Source organism: Ptiloglossa arizonensis, chromosome 9 (assembly GCF_051014685.1).
Source record: "Ptiloglossa arizonensis isolate GNS036 chromosome 9, iyPtiAriz1_principal, whole genome shotgun sequence".
NCBI lineage: Eukaryota > Metazoa > Arthropoda > Insecta > Hymenoptera > Colletidae > Ptiloglossa > Ptiloglossa arizonensis.
Genome location: NC_135056.1, coordinates 19,930,661 through 19,944,905, shown reverse-complemented (window position 1 = coordinate 19,944,905; position 14,245 = coordinate 19,930,661). Strand labels below are relative to the sequence as shown.

The window sequence follows — 14,245 nt, the reverse complement described above, 5'->3', positions numbered from 1 at the left end:
ATAAAGTTGTACAAACAAAAATATGTTTGCAAAAAAAATTCAAAGAATTATTAAACATAATTTAACAATTGTTATAATAAAAATGTTACGAAAAGCGGCAAACACATAGCAAAATTGTATTAAATTAGTTAGAAATATCAGTTATTCAATTGTTTGTGGAATATTTTCGTGTTGTAACATACTATGCGTGTCGAACCCATAGTACACTCCTGGGCTAAGACATAACGGACCAATAAGATTCCATTACAAATCACATGGTAGGTTACTAAAGTTTTTCGTCTTATTGAATGAAGTATAGTAGTGTTTTATGCTGCGTCCGTATTTTTTGGCAATTCAGAGTTAAAAATCGAATGTTGACATATTTATTTAGGGTATGGTGTTTTCAATGTTTTATTTCTGCATGAATTCCCGGAATTATATACATTGACCTTCTAAAAGTTTTCTTATACTTACAAGTATTAAAGTATTTCTAAACGTGACAAAATATTTGTTGAAAGTACAAGTTACAAACAAACGAGTTAACCATGATGAGCCTTCGTGACAGGCAAATAAGTGCCTTGAAACAGATGTTAAATTTGAATCAGCCTGAACAAAAATTAGAAGAAGCAATACCAACATGGAAGGTTTTAATTTATGATCGACTTGGGCAAGATATTATCTCACCATTAATATCTGTAAAGGAACTCAGAGAGCTTGGTATTACACTCCATATGCAATTACATTCCGACAGGGATTCCATTCCTGAAGTACCAGCTATTTACTTTTGTGCTCCGACAGATGAAAATCTTGGTAGGATTGGCCAAGATTTACAAAATGGTTTGTACGATATATATTATTTAAACTTTATATCACCAATATCTAGACAAAAAATGGAAGATTTAGCAGCCGCAGCATTACTTGGAGGTGTAGTGTCTAGTATTCACAAAGTATTTGATCAATATTTAAATTTTATATCATTAGAGGATGATCTCTTTATTCTTAGACATCAAAATAGCGATGTTATATCGTATCATGCTCTTAATCGGGGAGAAGTAAAAGACACGGAAATGGAATCTGTAATGGAAATTATAGTCGATTGTCTGTTTTCCGTGTTTGTCACATTGGGAACTGTTCCAATTATAAGATGTCCAAGAGGAAATGCTGCAGAAATGGTTGCTAAAATGATAGATAAAAAATTAAGAGAAAATGTTTGGGACACTAGAAATAATCTGTTTGAAAGCGAAACAACCGGTCACTATAGTTTTCAAAGACCGCTTCTCATAATATTAGATCGTAATATAGACATGGCTACGCCACTACATCACACATGGACGTATCAAGCACTGGCACACGATGTATTGGAAATGGCACTAAACAGGCTGGTTGTCGAGGAGAATGTAGGAAGATCTCCTGCAGGTGGAACACGTTCCAAAACTAGAGCCTACGAGCTAGATAATAAAGATCGATTTTGGTGTCAACATAAAGGTAGCCCATTTCCTAGGGTAGCTGAAGCTATACAGGAAGAATTGGAACAATACCGCACTTTTGAAGAGGATGTTAAAAAACTTAAATCTTCTATGGGTATTGATAATGAGAGCGAGATAGCGCTATCAATGGTCTCTAATAATACAGCACGTTTAACAAACGCTGTAAATTCCTTACCACAGCTTCTGGAAATGAAACGATTGATAGACATGCATACATCGATCGCAACAGGCATTTTAAACTATATAAAATCTCGAAGACTCGATACATTCTTTGAATTAGAAGAAAAGATTATGAGCAAGCAAACATTGGACAGAAGCGTATTTGAAACAATAAGCGATCCAGATTGTGGTACTCCTGAGGATAAATTACGTCTCGCTATTATATATTATATTTGTACAAATATGTCGGATGCTGACTATAACAAGCTAGAAGCAGCATTAACTGCTGCTGAATGTGACTTAAATCCTTTAATCTATATAAAAAGATTAAGAAGCTATACTAGAATAACGGAAATCCAAAATAATTACGAAGGTGGTGGAACCAAGACAGTTAGTATGTTTTCAAAGCTTATGAATCAGGGATCGTCTTTTGTAATGGAGGGAGTCAAGAATTTAGTTGTTAAAAAACATAATTTACCCGTTACACAAATAGTCGACGAATTAATGGAATCTAAACAATCGTCTCATACCGACGATTATTGTTATCTAGATCCGAAGCAGCTGAAGCATACAGAACAAATGCCAAAGAATCGACCGACATTCCAAGATGTAATTGTTTTCATCGTTGGTGGTGGAAATTACATAGAATATCAAAATCTTGTCGATTACGTAAAGCAGAAAAGTGCAGTTAATAAACGAATCACATACGGTTCATCAACATTTATTAATGCAAAGCAACTACTTAAGCAGCTTTCATTACTAGGACAAGAAGTTCACCCGTAATTCTTAAAAATTATGCAATTGACGTTCGAAAAAATGTATATTTATTGTCTCCTTTTTTATGGCGTATGCTGATTTTTCCTATTGCTGTTAATGCCTTCTTGTAAAAATGTAAAATAAATAAAATGCGATTAATTATTTTAGGTACAATTTTTCTAGGTATATTTACCCGTTCCCTCCAATTGTCGTATTCGAATTTGAATAAATTCTCTATGATGCGAAAGTCTGGGGACTTTTTAACGGTGAGAAAACGCACCCGTATTTTGAATTGTTTGATCAATGTGTAGTGTATAGTTAAGTATCGTTCAACACTCTATTAAAAATTCATTGCATATCATCTAAAACAATTCATTTTCTTCGACGTCAAGCCTACAATAGTCTAAAATGGCACCGATAGAGGAGGGAATAAAAAATTTCGTACGACGAGCTGTTATTACGACAGACCCGCAAAAAGCTTTCACGGAGTTCTTGTTGTCCAAGCAAGAAGAGCGCAACGTTAAGTAATGTCACAAAATGGAGCAAATTAATGTTTACAATCGGTGCACAATGCGTCACAAGTATTCGATACATTTACTTTATGTATTTTTTTTGAATTTTAAATACGGTAATAAGTAAAATGAAGAAAACAGGTTATAAATTGTGCGGGTAAGGTTGTCGAAGTATTACATTTTCGTGTTACCCGTTTCTGTTATTCAAAAAAAGAAGCGTTAACATTTCCAAAACTGTATAGCATTGCGAGTTGTATGTCTTATGTACTAGAAAGTATCCTGAGTGGGATAAACCAAGAAACTTCCCGGCATCGCAAGTGGTGAGAGCACACTGTGATTTAGCAAAAGTCGAGGAGAAATTACACGCGAAATGGGCCGAATGGGAGAAACATCAGGAACACTTGAACAAAAAGTGGGAAGAAATAAGAAGTCAGGAATTAATTCTTCGTGAGTCGTTTATAAAATTCAATAGATTTGTCAGGGAGAATCACGATAAACGCGACCGCGCGAAACTTAAAATTAAAGAAGAGCGCGAGCGTCAACGGATACGACAGAACGAGGTGACACATTAACAAACAGTTGATAAAAGTTTAAATGTTTAATCTCTTCGAACGAGAGAAGAAAACCGTATAATTTCGTTTAGTTAACGAACAATATGTTTTTCCAGGTCGAAGAGTTGATCGACAAGTTGTGTTACTTGAAAGACGTTCGAGAGAAAATGAAGAAACACGTGGGCTTGTACAAAAAGTATCAAACTTATCTAGAGAGAGTGCTCGTAGAGACGGGAGAGTTTCAGTCGATCGGCGAGATCTTTAATCGTTACGAAACCTTGATCGAGGCTAGATCGATATTGTCCGATCAGCAGAATAAGAATCTTGCAACGTTAGAGGAAACGGGAGTAGAAATAGTAAACTTTTGTTTTTGCTTTTCCAGTATAAACTTTATCGGTCTAGCGTTCGTAATTATATTGTGAAACGAACGAACCTCTCTGTTTCGTTACAGTATCATATGACCGAAATAAAGACCCAGAAGTTCATGGGTTTGAATACTAAATTGGCACAACTGCAAGGGAGGCGAGACAGGGCAGAGGCAAAGGCACTGAAATGGGAGATGATCGTGTCGAGAATAAAAGCTAGTATCGCCGAGAAAAATTTGAAGCACACGCAGGTAAAAACCTGCTGTTGGAATCTGTATCAACAGATTTGCAAGAGAAAAGGTATTCCGGTCACTGTGAGCAAGGAAGACGTCGAGCAACAGCTGGATCACATTAAACGTACTATTCTCGAACTGAAGCGAATCATCAAAGTCGCTAAGAAATGGACAGCGAAGGAAGTACGATAATTCTTGACTAATTTTGAGTTGTTTGTAAAATAAATATATTTTATCGCGAAAGAGTAAAGTTTATACTAATAAATACATTATTAATGTTTATAGATAAACTATGAGATAAATTGAAGACGAATTACAATTAACATCTAATATAAGACGGAAGTATTATTGTATTCTTTTAATCAAATGCATCCGTCGGACGAACATATAAGACGCGTATTAAAATTCTGCTTTCAACCATGAAAGTTCATGCAAAATTAGCAGTCTTATTGCACCATAGTTACGTTGCACCGTTACGTCAAAAAGTGAAGCCGATTATGTATCTTGCCGTTCGTAAATGATAAAGTCGTCGTGTTCGATCAACAGAATATTCTTCACTATTTTATTGGTATCTTCTTTGCATGATCTTTCTAGCTGCCGGTAAGTGACAGCCAGATATGTTATGCAGAAGTTCGGAGTAGTCTTCATCGAGCCTTTCCCTTAACTTTTTAGTGGCTTCGTCGCGTGTTAGCGGCTGCTCCAAACCTTCGGGTACGATTTGTAATTCTTCCTTCTCGACGCATCTACACGATTTAATTAACACACGTTCGATAGAAAGGAGAACGACTTGGAAAAATAAACGAGATCGGTCGTAAAAGCAACCAAGAGAGAGGAAAGCTGGAACCTGTTAAGCGATTAACGGTTCGACGCGTTAGGTCGTTTTAAAATAAATGACATTTACGTTAAAGGAGGAAAAGGAAGTGGAAAACGAAGGAAGGCGAGGAGAGGGTAGATGGAATTATGGACTTACAGAGCACAGGGTTGGGTAAGAGAGGTGTATTCAACGGGGGGTACTGTCATCCTGGGTCGTTTGTCCTCGTCGAGTCGCAGTTGTTGCGCTTTGGTGGCTCTGTCCACCCAGTACACTTTGTGGAACATTTCGTTGATACGTTTTTCAATGATTCCCAGATACAGCATAACGTTGCTCATAGTTATCTGATCGTTGTCGTCCAGTAACTCCAACAGTTGTACGTTGTCGCAATGTATCGCTTTGAACAGGGACTCTATACCTTTTAACAGCTTCTGCAGTACGTCGTCGCACTGGAACAAACATCGCGCGATCATTAATTTTAAATGGAACAAACGACCCTCTCAAGGGTAACGTCTACTTAATCGTGGAATTCGAAGTTCTAGGTTTTCAATGTTCGATAGGATTACTGAAGCGTCACCTCGGCCAGACTTTCTTCGGCCACGTCGGCGAGAGCTGTTTGCTTCTCGAGATCGGTCTTGAGCTTCTCCAATGTCTCGATTTGCTGTGTACCACGTTCCTCGTTCTCTGCGTTCGCCTCCTCAATAGCCGTTGTCAACTGACACATTCTCGTCTGTAGGCTCTCCAGCTCGTCGTTCAACTCGTTCACGTAACAGAACAGAGCAAAGTTTTCTTCTTCCTGCTTAACGAAGTGCGCTATGAGTTTGTCGATATCCTGCTGACCTAAAACGATGCAACGACTCAACGTTAAGGAACGATTGTCTCTAGACCCTCTACGGTGAACGAGAACGGGTGAACGGAAATACCAAAAGTATCTTTGATCGTGTGTAGAATTTGCTTGTAATTCGCGATCAGATTTTGTTTCTCTTCCGTCTTCGCTTTGATTTCCGCCGCGCGTTTCGCGTTCAAATCGGACATTTCACGGTGTTGGCCCTTCACGCCTAGGAACTCTTGAAGCTTCATCTCGTTGTCCATCGTTCGTTGAAGTTCGCACATCTCCGAGACGTGGGTTTTCAGATCTCTCATTCCCCTTCAACGCAACGAAATTTCTGTTACAGGATCGTGTGCAGGTATATCGTTACCGGAAGTTAAGGAGAGTGCAACAGACCCAACGGTCCGTCGGATAAAATATTGAATAATCGATCGAGAAGCGAGATCACCGGATGTTACCACGCGCCATTGATTCCCGACCGTTGCTCTCGGTTCCGAGTTTCTAATTCAGGGACGGATAATTCGTTCTACGCGAAATACGAATAACTTTCAGGTCGTTAATGCAACTCTCAGAATTACGAGGCCAACGATCGGATATCTTTCAGCTTTCGCGACCACTCTTTCGGAAGGAATGTCCTCCGCGACTCGTCCCTACACGAGACAACGCCGTTGATAGAATAAAAATAAAAATAAAAAAAGAGAATAATTTGTCGCGATCTCGAGCGTACCTCTCGCGAAGAGCTTGAATCTTGTTCAATTCTTCGTCCCTCTGATTGAACGCGATGGTAGCTTGCTCGATCAGATCGTTGATAATTTGCTTCCCAGTGTTCAATTGACCGATCAATTTGCTCCACAGCGTGGTAAATTGCGCCCTCTGTTTGAGGAACGCGTCGATCTCGTTTCGAAGTTTCTCGTTTTGCGCGATCACGAGATTGAACCTCATCGTCGCCACTTCCAAACGATTTTCCAACATCGCGATCGTTTTGTTACGACGATCGAACAGTTCCTTCGCCTGCACGTCCGAGGGGACTTTCATTTTCAAGCCCGTGATCTCTTTCGTCAGCTAGAGAAAATCGTCAAACCGTGTTTATTTCCAAAGAATACACGCGACAATATGGAATCACGATCGATCGGGGCGAACCTTGTTTATCTGTCTATCGAACTCCTCTATTTCCTCCGTCTCCCTTTTGATTATATCTTCGTAATGCGTTTGCAACGTCAACAGACACTTTATCTTCTTCAACATTTCGGCGTCCTCGCGCGCGAACATCTTCGAGTGAGCTGTTTTAATTCTTAGCACAAGCTCCGCTTTCTCGTACTCCAAACGGCCGATCATGTGCATCTGATTGCGTAGTTGCAGTCTCGCGTCCTCGTTGCAAGCTGCACGGTCGTTTTCCATTATCCTGTATTGTCGCTTCAGCCTTGAAAGTTCAGCTTGCGCCATCGCCTCGAGCTCCTGCTCGTCCGGAGCTGGTTGCGGTTTCTGCGCCATTGTTGCACACTGGTTTCGAGAACGGCGATCTTGAACAATTTAAACGAGAGACGGGTTTCGCGGTACGAGACACGTAACGAAATCGTTGCTTCGAACGAACGAAACGAACGATACATACCTTACGGATCCGTACGGAACGATATCGTGTGTTATTTATCGGGCATTTGGTCGTTGCGAGTTATCAACGGTTATATACTACTTGTCGCTTTGGATCGTTTTGATCGATCGACTTCCATGCCGGTAGGTTATCGGGACTATTTCTATAAAACGTTCGTTGAAAGTTACGTAAATGATATTCACGGAAGTTATCGACGTTTTCGTTCGTATCTTTCCTCGCTTTCCGCGTCGATGATCTCGAGGACCCACGGTGAGGAGGGAAATACTCTCGAGACGCGATCCTCGATGACGTACAACGGCGACATTTGAGAAAGACATCTGCTACTCTGTGGAGCACCGCCAGGTGTACGCACGGCAGCGTTGTTCTTGTTGGTGCTTCCGGTTGCCAAGCACCCTCTCAGGGGTGTATAGTGACGGAGATCTCGATTTCGCGACGCGCTCTGATTTCGTGCTGAAAAATTGAACGCAAAAACCGAACCCGTACGCGTATTTTATAATTACAAGATAAACGAAAGAAATATCTGGTTACGAGTTCGTCGATCGAGTATCGCGAAACAATCGCTGGTTGTCGATTGTCAACGCTGGTTGTCAACGATCGAAAGTATTTACAACGATTCGGGGAATTTACGAGACGAACGAACCTTTACTTTTAACGTTGCAATTGCAACGGAAGCGTTCCAAGCGGGTCGTTATCGTGGGTCAGGGTGATTTTTCGTCCACCCTGATAATACCAGTTGCTGGTAGAGCCACTAGATGGTGCGAGCCGCTTAACGATAACCGTTGTTATTGCGCGTATACAATTACATCGCTAAGTAGAGCGCTCAATGACGGACACCTTTCGGTATTGCTTACGTTAACGATCGGCGAATGGTGTCACGATCAACGATTTCTCGAAAAAAAAAAATTAACAATTTCGTACCCGCGGGTACCCGTACTCGCGTAATCTCGCGCGATCACGAGCGAAATACTCGCTCCTTTTTCGCAAGAGGAATCCCTTTGTCTGGTGGGTTCGTTCGACTTCGCGACGGAATTGCGGTGAAATTGCCCGAATCGTTTCGCACGGAGCGCGTTTTCTAACTCTTGAACAGATCCGCGCACCTGTTAGATGTAAAACAGCGCACAGGTACCGGAATGTCGGACAAATTTTCCCGTCGGACTCTGGACGGCGTGTAAAAAGAAAAAAAAAATAGAAAAAAGAAACGAAAACGATTCGTCGAGGAACGACGACGACGAATCGAAAATTGGATAAATTTCCGTTCACCTTGGTCGGGTGTTGGGTTTACGCGATCGATTAAATTCATCGTCGAGAATTTTTAAATATCAATTATCGGCTATAAATACCTATTTGCCATACGATACACCGGCGTGCGGAGACACGTTCGCTTAAAAACGATGTATCGGTAACGGCGAACGTAGGAGGATCGTGCATTAAACACGATCCATAGATTTCGTGAGATCGAGTCAGGTGGCGGTTCGACCAGGTGGGTCAAGTGGTGGGGCGAGGGGACGGGTGGGGGGACGGTTGTCGGTGGGTACGGGCAAGGGAGAGGTTAGTATGCCTTCGGAGGGGAAGGTCGACAGGTCGATCGTCTCGTGCGTGGATACGCGTGTTCGTCGCGCAGAGTTCTCGCAATTTTTGTCCGCGTGGAACGCCTCTGCGTATTATCGCGCGCACCTATTCGAAGGGGGTTAGGAGGAGGAGGAGGTGGAGGAGGAGGAGGAGGAGGGAAAGAACCAGTGTTGCGCGTTCGGGCGGGATCGACGTCGACGAAGTAGTTTCCGCGACGGTGCTCGGGCGAGCGAGAAAAGAAAGAAAAGAAAAGAAAAGAGAAAAAATCGCCAAAGCCGGCGTAGTCGCTCGATCGAATTTTCGCGGCGCGGGTGAACGTTTTCGTGGCGGAACGAGAGCCGAGTAGAACACGAATTACTTTCAACCGGAGCCTCGGAGGTGGGAGAATCTCTACCTGGTCCCGTGGAGAGCACCGCGGCAACCGCGATTCCGTAATATTTATTTTCCACCGGCGGCGAGTGAGTCACTACCTGGCCGGCCACGGTACGGCGAGCTGGTCGCGTCGCGTGTCCGCCGCGTCCCTCTGCGCGTGTTGTGTCGGCGAGCAGTGTGTTCACGGTGACGCTACGAGCCAGTCGAGGCTTCGCGACCAGAAGAGACAAGGACCGAATCGACCACTGCGCGAACAATTACGCGAGGACCGTGCGCAACGATTGCCCGAAGATACGAGATATCCGTCTCGCGATCGCGTTCGGAAGTGTTCGTCGAGCGCGCGATGCCGATCATCGTCGTCGATGTCACCTTCGCTAGTTTTTACGGATAACTCGCGTACGTTCGTAGCCGTGCCTGATATGTCGCGAACGTTTCATCGATATCCGTAGAAACGGGACGCGCGAACCACCAACGAAACCGTGTTCCTCGAACGCGTCTCGTTCCCGGTATCGTCGTCGCGGTAAAAACTCGATCGAGAATCGTTTGGTTTCGTCGAGGCGATTCGTTTACGACGCCTTGCGTCGCGAACGGTGCGAGTTCACTCGACTCGATCGCGCGCGCGTCCGCGTGCTGCACCTGGAAAACAATCCGGGAAGAGGAGAGGCAGAGCGGTGTACGGGTTCGTACGGTATATCGATACCCGTGTTTCGAAGCGCTGTTACATTGTTGACTTTCTATCGACGGGATACAGTCGCCGTGGTTCGCGTGTAGTAACCGGAGAAACGGAGCGGAACAACGGAATTAGTCCCGTAACAGTTTACCCCGTTTGCCGCGAGCGAACATCGCCGCGACCGATACGTCGACCAATTTCCGCGATCGGTGATTTTCGTCGCCGCGTAGACGCGGGAAGCCCGCGTGCGCGCCAATTACGCGCCTCGAGTACGATTCACGAAAGCGTTCGAAAGGTACGCGCTGCTTAATGGAGGATTACGTCCGCGGGTACGCGATCACAGCTGATCGTTTCCGGTAGCGAGACAGACGAAGAGAGAAAGAGAAAGAGAGGGAGAGAGAGAGACTTTAACGATCGACGCGAAAACCTGTTTGGATTCCGATGCTCCCCGCGGTACCAGCCGGCCACTCGGGGAAAAACTCCAAGTTCTTGTACGCGCGGTCTTTATCGTCGCACGCGACGAAATACAATTTACCGACAACGCTTCGAAGGTGAACGCCATGACTCACGCGTAGATTATCGATCTCGACTTAACGCGTTACAATTTTTCGAGAAACTTTCGAGTCGCCTTTGAAACCGGCGCGCGTCTATCACAGTTGGAATCGGAATCTTCGATCCGTGCAGATAAGCGACGTTATCCGCGTGGTTGATCGGAGCAAAGAGGAGAACCAGTAGACTCGAAGCGTCGCGTGCACGAGGTTGCACATCTCCGTCGCGTAATCGATACGTTCGCCAGTGTACACACGGGACACGCGTCGCTCTCGTTGGGATTTTCACCCGCGAGTTTCGTCACCGTTCGGATATGCGTTCGATTTTTCGCGTCCATCGGTCGCGATACGAACGACGCGTTAAGGAATCGACGATCAGCTAGCAGCCGGCGCGCTCGCGTCGACGTAACTATTGTTCGCACCGAGAACCGTACAAATGGTTCTGACGTATGACCCGTCGGCCACCTGGTCCCGCGTGTGTCGTTATTGCGAACGACGATAAAGGTCACGGCTTGGCCCGCACACGCGACATTCGAACGACGATCGCGCGCGCGAGAACACGCCCAGCCACGATGCTACCGAAAAAGGACGGGCAATCGGAGCACTACGCTCTCGAGGACATGATCTCCGATCTCCAAGCGCGAAGACACTCCCTCGACCACGAGGACCTCGAGGATCCGGTGGAGTTGCTCAAGAAACGCGACAGGGATGTGGTGTTGGCCGCGGAGCTCGGGAAAGCGTTGCTCGAGAGGAACCAAGAACTGACCAAGCAGAACGAGGTCCTCCTCGAGGAGTACTCGTCGAAATTAGAGGTGAGTGTCTGTACGATATCGCCACACTCGAGAACGATCGAGTACCGGACTCGAGAATCGTTGCGCTCCGATATTTGCGACGCGATTCGGAATTCGCGAACTTTCGTTCAACGATCGCGAATCGATCGTTGGAATGTTTTCGAAACGCGTCGATAATTTTCCGAAACTTGCGTCGAGAAACGCCGCGAATGTATCGGAAATACCCGAGCGTATTGCAGTTAATTCTAAGAGGGAAAAAAAAAATGTAGTCATCGAACGTTCGCGGCAGAATGAGAATCGTGACTCGTTACGAATCGTTCTTCCATTGAGGAAAGAGAGACGAGGAACGCGTTGATCGGGACTCGTATAAATCGATATCTCGAGTATTAACCGTGTACTCTGTTTCGCTACGTTTACTCGGTACACGAGCAACCTCGACGAGGTGTTCCGAGTACACCGAGTACGGGACTCATCGATAGGTCGATAACATTATTTTCGACGCTACGTACCGTCTCGAAAACGCTGTTGCTGTTCCAGTTTGTTACCGTAGTTGGAACAATAAAGCGAATCCTTCGGGTGGGCTAATTTTAATCGTTCGATACGCGTTGCCTCGTCCAAGATAAGCAAAATATCTGATAACGCTGATACGACGTAGCGTGATCAATGGGAACGGTGGTGGGGCTGGTACACGTCTACGCGGAACGATAAAAACGTCGTTTTCTACGCTCGCGATAAACATCGCGCGTATCCACCGCTAGAATCGGCCGTGTACGAAAGAGACACGCGGTAAACAATCCATGGCGGAGTAACGACGTCTATTGCGCAAAGGAGGGTTTTATTGGATTAAACGCATAGGCGTGGCCTGCGTGCGCGGTTCCCACGCGGAACGGTACTCGCGTACTGTTTCGTTACACCGAAAGTGCGCGTTAAAGGGGGTCGCATTAGCCATATTAATAGCATCGAAGTCTTTCGAGCGATCCGTGAATAGCGTCCGTTCGCGCGAACACGCGTACCACGTGAATCGTCGAAAAGTTTTCTTTCGACGAGGCGGTAGCAATTTGTCGTCCACTCTGGAAACGAGAGTTACGGACAACGATCGATATCTTTTTTTCTCCACGTTTCAACGAGGTTCGCCGGGATCCATCGATCGACATCGCGCTGTAACGATCCGAACACGAACGCCTTCTGTTCCTTTAATCGAACGGTACACGCGCAATCGCGCTTCCGGTGCTACCGTTCGAAACGTACAACGTTCGTTCGAAACTCGACCGGACTAAACCGGGCAAACAGAAACAATCGTAACGACAACGATGTTATCGAGCCGTTTAAATCTTCGTCGAAAGATAGTCCGGACAGCCGATAAAATTAACGAACGCGTAAAATTATGTACACCGTTTCGGATATTTAAAACGCGAGTAACGTCTCGCGAGGTTCGTTACTTCTTTCTGGTTTCGATGGTCGAAAGGGAAAAAAAATGTTTCGTACAATCGTCTCGCGTTTAATCGTTCGATGCCGTGAAAGTTCGCGTGCCCGATTCCTTCACTTTTTTTCGGATGCGTTTTCAACTGTGTCGTCCAAGCGAAACGGTTAGGGTTGTCCGTGAACGTACAGGCGCGTTCGTTAACGTCAGGAGCGAGCGATTCGCGTTGCGTGTGCGGGATCTTCCTGTTGGAGTTTTCCCGGTGCTCCCGGAGAGCGAATCGAAACGAAAAAAAAATGAAAGTCGACGCCGGAGCGGCACGCACGCGCCGAAGAGACATTTCTCCGTGGATTTCGCCGTAATCGGGCCACGTGACGCGTGTTTCCAACGCACGGTTTTCAGCCGCGACAACGTGGAGTTTACCTACGAAAAGTAAATGGGAACGCGGCGACGTTCCGATCGCGCACGATGGGACACGATCGCGCGCGTCATCGCTGATAAAGTTATTAACGACGCGTTTCTGTTTTCACGTTGCACGGCTTATCGCGCGACTTTCGAACGTTCGAACCGTTACTGGAACTCACGTACATGTACATATATTCCGTGGTCGCGTTCGATCGCTTTATTTTTCAGTCACCTCGACTCGCAAAAAACCTCGTCGCAACGTTTCTCTCGAATGTACGATTTCGAAGTACGAAAGAAGCGCTCGTTTATTACACGAGACCTTGCTCGAAACGTACGAGACGGCACGAGTAACGTGCAAATATTTCGATTCGGTTCGCAATGTTTTGTACTCGGTCGTCGAGATGACTCGTCGCAAGGACAGCGGTAGGTGGAAAAGTTTGCGAGAAGTCGAGCGAGAAGTCGAGAAACGCGTTATCGGGTATTCCATCGTTTGCAACGGCCGGCGTAGCTCCATCGTTCTTCTGAATAATTAAAGAAGTTTTCCTTCTCGAGACTGGACAGAGGAAAGAAAAAAAAAAAAAAAACTAACAGAGGGAGTGAACAGGAAGCGCTCGAAGTTCTAGTCATCCGAAACAAACCCGTGTCCCCGTTTATCGCGCAACCGTTCGTACAAAGAGTTCCACCGTTCGCGAGACTGTGTTCCCACGTGTGTAAAGCACCGCGCGCGGAATTCGCTGGAGGCACTCGAAAAGGGTCGCTTTTCAAAGCCAGAGTCTGCGCAGAGAACAGCCACCTCGAGTGTCCTACGATGTCGTTTGTTGTTGCGCGTGAGAACTTGGCCAGGGGACGCGAACGTTTCCAATTTCTACGTATCGAAGAGACGGGAAGTGTAATCGCGTCGGGGAATAGTCTTCGTTGGGGAATTAATTTCAAGGAAACGTATGCAAATCCTCGCTTTTCCTTTTACGCGGTGTTTATTCTTATCTGGAAGAGCGGGAGATCTGCACCGTCCGTGAAAAGAGAAATTAGAAAAAAAAAAAAATTAATAAAGTAGCGAACGTAGAACGGCCGAGTGTATTCCATCGAAAAAGAGGGGTTTGTTTTTCTCGGGCGAGTTTCCAAAAACTTTTTAAAGTCGTTCGAGATCGTGCCGTACTATCTTCGAGTCTATCCTCGAGG

General features: G+C 45.3%; 5 protein-coding genes across 8 annotated transcripts in view; 3 read left to right on the top strand and 2 right to left on the bottom strand.

Annotated features, from left to right (window-relative positions):
- Window positions 1-306: 306 nt before the first annotated feature.
- On the top strand, window positions 307-2,691 carry Slh (sec1 family domain containing Slh). Of its 2 annotated transcripts, XR_012993334.1 has the most exons (2): window positions 307-2,471; window positions 2,550-2,691. XR_012993334.1 is itself a non-coding variant. In XM_076320560.1 (1 exon), exon 1 carries the CDS (start codon window positions 525-527, stop codon window positions 2,406-2,408), a length of 1,884 nt encoding a protein of 627 aa, XP_076176675.1. In that variant the 5' UTR covers window positions 307-524; the 3' UTR covers window positions 2,409-2,545. The 2 variants fall into 2 exon arrangements, 1 of the variants encoding a protein (XP_076176675.1); XM_076320560.1 differs by lacking the exon at window positions 2,550-2,691 and having other exon boundaries at window positions 307-2,545.
- Window positions 2,560-4,377, top strand: LOC143151453 (coiled-coil domain-containing protein 42 homolog). Of its 3 annotated transcripts, none has more exons than XM_076320563.1 (6): window positions 2,560-2,647; window positions 2,774-2,905; window positions 3,165-3,453; window positions 3,561-3,800; window positions 3,896-4,225; window positions 4,328-4,377. In XM_076320563.1, exons 2-6 carry the CDS (start codon window positions 2,790-2,792, stop codon window positions 4,346-4,348), a joined length of 996 nt encoding a protein of 331 aa, XP_076176678.1. In that variant the 5' UTR covers window positions 2,560-2,647; window positions 2,774-2,789; the 3' UTR covers window positions 4,349-4,377. The 3 variants fall into 3 exon arrangements, with proteins under 3 accessions (XP_076176678.1, XP_076176677.1, XP_076176679.1); XM_076320562.1 differs by having other exon boundaries at window positions 2,560-2,698; XM_076320564.1 differs by lacking the exon at window positions 2,560-2,647 and having other exon boundaries at window positions 2,780-3,050.
- Window positions 3,669-7,426, bottom strand: LOC143151456 (coiled-coil domain-containing protein 63). Its single transcript, XM_076320568.1, has 7 exons — window positions 7,292-7,426; window positions 6,823-7,202; window positions 6,410-6,744; window positions 5,777-6,000; window positions 5,431-5,693; window positions 5,013-5,302; window positions 3,669-4,785 (listed from the first exon to the last, which is right to left on the bottom strand). The coding sequence occupies exons 2-7, from the start codon at window positions 7,171-7,173 to the stop codon at window positions 4,605-4,607; spliced, it is 1,644 nt and encodes a 547-aa protein (XP_076176683.1). The 5' UTR covers window positions 7,174-7,202; window positions 7,292-7,426; the 3' UTR covers window positions 3,669-4,604.
- Window positions 7,427-7,450: 24 nt separating this feature from the next.
- On the bottom strand, window positions 7,451-10,844 carry LOC143151454 (uncharacterized). The gene is made up of 2 exons (XM_076320565.1): window positions 8,632-10,844; window positions 7,451-7,741 (listed from the first exon to the last, which is right to left on the bottom strand). The coding sequence occupies exons 1-2, from the start codon at window positions 8,717-8,719 to the stop codon at window positions 7,479-7,481; spliced, it is 351 nt and encodes a 116-aa protein (XP_076176680.1). The 5' UTR covers window positions 8,720-10,844; the 3' UTR covers window positions 7,451-7,478.
- The window catches only part of LOC143151452 (bicaudal D-related protein homolog), a 27,633-nt gene continuing 22,411 nt past the window's right edge, over window positions 9,024-14,245 (top strand). Inside the window, exon 1 of the mRNA XM_076320561.1 lies at window positions 9,024-11,262. Within this exon, the coding sequence (XP_076176676.1) occupies window positions 10,900-11,262 (363 nt within the window). The 5' untranslated portion in view covers window positions 9,024-10,899. The remainder of the gene's footprint in view (window positions 11,263-14,245) is intronic.